This window comes from Malurus melanocephalus, unplaced genomic scaffold (genome assembly GCF_030028575.1).
Source record: "Malurus melanocephalus ecotype Western Australia unplaced genomic scaffold, MMel_1.1 scaffold_85, whole genome shotgun sequence".
Taxonomy (NCBI): Eukaryota; Metazoa; Chordata; class Aves; order Passeriformes; family Maluridae; genus Malurus; species Malurus melanocephalus.
In genome coordinates, this window is record NW_026623317.1 from 1,662,789 (window position 1) to 1,668,315 (window position 5,527).

Sequence of the window (5,527 nt, forward strand, 5' to 3'; positions counted from 1 at the left end):
CCATGGCAGGGGGTGGCACTGGATGAGCTTTAAGGTCCCCTTCAAATCTGTGAATCTCCTATTTCTTCCATTTGACTGACAATAGTGTGGGAATGAATGAAGAGAATCTTTTCTTCTGCTCCAGATTGTTTGGGTAAAGAAGGTTAGATGTGAGAAATAAAAATACCTTGGTCAAAGAATGGGTGATGCACAAAGACATGACAGTGGCAGATCCTCAGAGCAGAAATTATTTCAGCTCACAGGTTGCAGGGTACAGGACATGGRAGGGACCTTCAGCATGAACCATTGTGCTCACAGGAAAAAAGAAGGCAAAACAGATGATGGTCTGCCACGTGGTTATTCCCACAACTACTTGCGAAGAAGGAAAGGGAGGCAGAAAAAGGGAGTTTGGGCAGCTCTAAAGTTTGATATTTAAATAAGAAACTGTGGGCAGTAAGGCTCTTGATGGCTTCAATGCATGCACTGGGGATGAGAGGGGACACAGCTTTGGTGTGGAATTTTTTATGTGGTCTTCTTGTGAATGTGGTCTTCTTGTGAATGACCAAGGAAGAACCCATCAGGAAATCAACTCCCAGGTGTCAGACCTCATCTCTCATCCTTGTGGCAGGGAACCCCATGTAAGGAAGAGGAGGTTCTGACAGTACCTTAATAGAGGGCAAAATTTATCAACAACTTGGAATGAATCAGGTCACAGAGGGACAAGAAAAATACAGTCCCAGGGCTGTCCTCTGCACACAGTCAAAGATGCTTAGGAGAGGGRAGAATGAAGGGAGGAGGGCCAAAAAATAAAATATTTCAATTATTTCCAGAAAACCATGTTATCTGATCCTCAGTCTTCTGCAAACAGGAAAAGAAGTTGCCAGAACTGAAGAGTTTGAGATGSCATGGCAGACTTGAAAATTACAAGTTTTCACTCTGTAGGGGTTGGGGTAATTTTTACCGAAAACATTAATTTAGAGGGGAGTGAAGAGTAAGGAAAAATTGGAGAACACTAAAAGAGGCAGACTGGTACAACAGTGTCAGAAAAGTACCACACTGAAGAAAATCTGGAAGAGGGTCTTCAGCAAGAGATGGGTGTTCAATGCCAAAGGCACTGGAAGAACTGAGACTTGAAAACAAGATCAGAGTGTCTGCTTTGACAACAGAAATGGTAATATTTGAATGGAGCGRGATCAAAGGGAAACTGGAGACATGGAAGACAGCTTGGAATGAGCAGAGGACTTGGAGAGGATGGGGATAGGAAGAAAAAGACAATCATCCACATCCACACGGCTGCTAATGATTCTCTGATTTGGCAAATGCAGGAAATGTTAATCTAGAGCACCCAGAGGAACCTTCTTGCAGTARTTGGAGTAGCTGGCATGTGATCTACTCATGAATTTTCCAGAGCAAATTCAAGGGAGAGGTGAAACCTACAAAAGTGCGTGAGACAGTGAGATTTTATCTGCTGTAATGATGGGTGTGTCCCGGGGAAATGGCATTCTGCTCACATGGGATGTACTCTACTGTCTGCAGCTCTGCAGGGAAGATAATTCTGGCAATGGCTCCATCATCTTCTGATTTGTCCAGCCAGCGGCCACAAGGGAACTTGAGGCACTGTCCCAGGGATGGGGCATCGATCTCCACCCATTCCAGAAACCAGCCAGTTGAATTACCTGTGTGGGAGAGATAACAGTGAATAACCCACAGAGCCTTTACAGACAGCAGCAAATGAATTCCCTACACGCCAGACCTCCGACAAATAAATCTTTCTGTCTATTGCCAAAGTGAATGTAGAATATATGACATAAAAATCRTTGTATGCAATTGTCCAGAATTGACCTAAAAGGCTTTAGCCACGTTTCTGTAAGTGTCAGGCTAAAGATGTGCACATGGAAATGCTAATTAATGCATCAYTTGTATCAATTGGCCTTTGTAATAATACAAAGCAGCTATCAATAAACCTGTCCCTTAATGCCCCATAGGGAAAGAGATCCATGCATACCTCCACTGCCTCCCCTGTTTGCAGCAGATACACAGAATTCTGCCTAAAAATCAGCCAGGACGATGTTGAAAACAACAAGAAAAATTTAATAAAGAAATGAGACAAGTCTATGGGTCTCATGCAATAAAAACAAAAACGGGGTTTAATGRTATCTGTGAAATCTCACTGAAGATGTAGCTGAAAAACTGAAGAGACTCTAGCAGAACAAAGCTACCTGCAGGTTGGCACYACTGAGCTTGTACTGTCACATGGGAATGGAATTAGCAGCAAAGACAGGAGCAGCAACAGCCAAAGTGACAGCAAGGATCTGTCACCAAAAGGTAAATTACATTTGGGGTCCTGGAGGCAGGTTATTTTATACAGCAATGCGCCCAGTGCACTAGAAACACTGCATTACAAAGCAGATTATCTTACCTTTATTGTCATGGCCTATCTTGATTTTTTTCAGGTCTCCAATGTCCACAGACTCCACTGTAAACTCATCTACCTTCCCACGCTCAAATTTGTTCTTGTTAATCTTTGAGGCCTTTAGGCTGACTATCCCTGTTGTGGYGATGCAAAAGGACATTGTTCAGCATGTGAAACAAATCCTCTGGGAATGTCAACAGTGCAACGAGGGAAGTGGCTAAAATGCAAAAATTGGCTTTTCATCTCAAGATCTGAGCTTTATCCCTCCCTCTGAGCCCAAGTCTGTATCAACCCCCAAAATATACAGAATTCCTCCCTTGAATGATCCTCTGGCAGTGCAACGGGGATGATGCTGTCGTGCTGGGCTCGCAGCTAAAGAAATCAGTGCTACCCATCAGCTCCCTGTCACTCTCACAGGCATCCCAGCCGCTGCACACACGGCTCAGCTGCTTCCAAGAGGATTTGCTCATCAGCTGATTAAATACTTCTGGGCCACTCAAAGAGGCAGAGGAGGGCTGGGTTTCAGGAGCATGCTGATTCATCGCTGAGGAAAGCAAATCATCCACTGCATTCACTACTCAATAATGTAGTCCCAGTCAACTGTGCTGTTTCTATAATTGAAATTAAAACCTTTAGACCAGCAGCTGGTGCAAATCAGCATCGCAAAGTTTGGCAGTGATTTACAGCAGCTGGTGCCGCTCTCCAAGATACCACGATGTGTGCACCAACTGTGAGAACATGAAATTGCACTAAAAGGARTGAGAGATGGGTATTGGGGAAATGAATAGAAACCATGACCTGTCTTTTTTAGGTAAACAGTGAGTTGCTGTCCTTTTCCATCATTTGAAGCTATACCTGTATCATCTTTACTTCCRTAGAGCGTGATGAAGACGTTGGCATCTGTCCCAGCGTTCTTCTTGTCCCCGGTTTTCACTTTCACCGTGTATGTTGTCGATTTAGCTGCCAGATAAAATATCTCAATTTAAGATTGTGAAGTCTGACCAGGAGTTAACTCTACTTTTCCTTGCACTGTGWGCTTGGTTTGAGTTTTGTTTTGGCTGATCAYAGCCATGCTGTAATCTCACATTCCTGTCCTCTGCTGTGGTAGCTCTTGAGGTGAGCTGGGCTATCAGATTCCAGAATCTTCWACTGCACCAGTCACTCACATTTCCTGCATATCTACAGATAAGAAATGTGCTCAATCCTTCTCATTTTCTTCCTGGGAACCTCTAACACTCCTCAAAGCCGCCTCTGACTACAATATTTCATTAAAAAAAAATCCACCAACCCTCCTTTATTTAATTGGCACCAAAAAAATATATGTGCATATAACACATACCAGAAGGTTGTACACTGATATTTACAAATCATATTCACAAACACACCTTTCAGATCAGCATCAGTAGGGAGGTTTCTATTGCACCATCATCTAAAAAGGGCATTAAACGCATTAAAAGGGTGGAAAAGTCTAATATAGTCTTCACTCCGCTGCTATAACCTCAAGATTTCCAAAATGGAATATTTCCTCCCYAGTTAGAAATATCTTTCCAATATGCTGGTCAACCAGCATGTCCTCCTGACACCTCATGGAATTTTTTTTTACTATACAGCTTGCAGAAATTATTTGTGTATTGAAAAGCATCTGAGGGGGAAATAGGGGAGAGTTTAAAACCTTTAAAACTTGGCTGTTGGAAGCAGTGGAAGTGTTGRGCACTCAGCACCTCACAGGATCAGACTGAGGAGTGTGTCACTGCTCCGTGGTTACCATGCAGTTATTTACAAGTGAGGCAAAGTTATTTTGGAGGACAACAGGCACAAGCAGTGAGATGGAAAGTGAGATAAATTTAGGTCCCGTCTCTTTCCCTGGGTGTCTTTTCTCCCTGCTCATTTTCATTTTGGAACACTTAACCACTACAGTCCATGGTGAGAAATGAGTGAGATTTRTTCCTTAGATATTAGCAATCAATGTTCATTTCAGTTCAAAAATGGTGATTGAACATATTACCCATCTTCCTAGATTTGTCACTTTGGGTCCAATTTTGCAAGATGACTAAATCAAATAAAAATGAGGAGGGTCCACTTTTCACTCTCTGACACAATTTGACACTTCATTCACACCTGAAAATTTCATTTTAGGGCTAAATTACAGCACAGYGAGTAACTACAAATGATAACTGTTAATGTACTAAACAGCATTATCAGCCTGGCTCCATTCCAACCTCACACTGGAAGAAACACGAGGCTGACATGAACCTTTCTGTTCCAGGCCCAGCGTGGCAGGAGACTGGCCTTCGTTTGCTGGATCTTTTTTTACGAATGCTTCATCCACCGGCACAAGCTCCCTGACAATCTGGCCATCATCTTCCTCGACTGCCAGCCACCTCTGGCACGGGAAGTAATACCTGCAAAATGACAGCAGCTTACACAGGGCTTCAGGGGCTTTAATGACATAAACAGCACAGGTCAGGGGSTACWTGAAGGRAAAACATGACAAMAGGATWACTCAAAGCTGAGCAGTACATCTGWTGTCATCCTCGAGATCTGGTGTTTGTGGGAGCTAAATCCATAAATAGGTTGGGGAGCATATACTACAAAATGCTGTTTCTGGGCTGCCAGCCCCATGTGATTGATTCATTTTAATTTCATTCATTTTAATTTCACTCCCAGAAAAAGACCAGTAACTCAAAGCAACCTCCAGTCTCTGTGGCATTTTATGTTCATGAAGACTGGACCTGTCTTGACCTTACGAGTGGTCCCACCCATCAGAATCTTGTGCAACTTTTAAGCATGCGATTTCCAGCATGTTCCAGCTCAAAGGCAAGCCTGCATTTCAGGTTTTGAACAGCCTGCTCTCTGCTCATCCAGCTGTCTGTGAAAATCGTGAGAGTCTGCTTAGATCAGAATTTGCTTTTGGCCCAGACCTTAACACTGARTACAAAAGGCAAACAAAACGTGAGCTCAGAGATTTCCAAAGCAGGGCCTGGAAAGGAAATGCTTGAGCACAGCTTCTGCTTCAGGAGGGAGTGAGGAGTCCCTCCCAGGAGAAACAGCAAAAAGCTGAGGTTCCCTTCCAAGCACTGCTGGCTCCCAAATTGCAGAGGGGCTGGGACAGCTGAAATCCTGACACAGGTACCC

The 5,527-nt window shown here is 43.5% G+C and overlaps 1 protein-coding gene across 1 annotated transcript in view; it reads right to left on the reverse strand.

The window, feature by feature from the left end:
- The window catches only part of LOXHD1 (lipoxygenase homology PLAT domains 1), a 148,504-nt gene that overhangs the window by 66,783 nt on the left and 76,194 nt on the right, over positions 1 to 5,527 (reverse strand). The window contains exons 22-25 of the mRNA XM_057367815.1: positions 4,646 to 4,794; positions 3,248 to 3,352; positions 2,399 to 2,527; positions 1,491 to 1,655 (exon numbers count right to left, since the gene is read on the reverse strand). Coding sequence (XP_057223798.1) covers positions 1,491 to 1,655; positions 2,399 to 2,527; positions 3,248 to 3,352; positions 4,646 to 4,794 — 548 coding nt within the window. The remainder of the gene's footprint in view (positions 1 to 1,490; positions 1,656 to 2,398; positions 2,528 to 3,247; positions 3,353 to 4,645; positions 4,795 to 5,527) is intronic.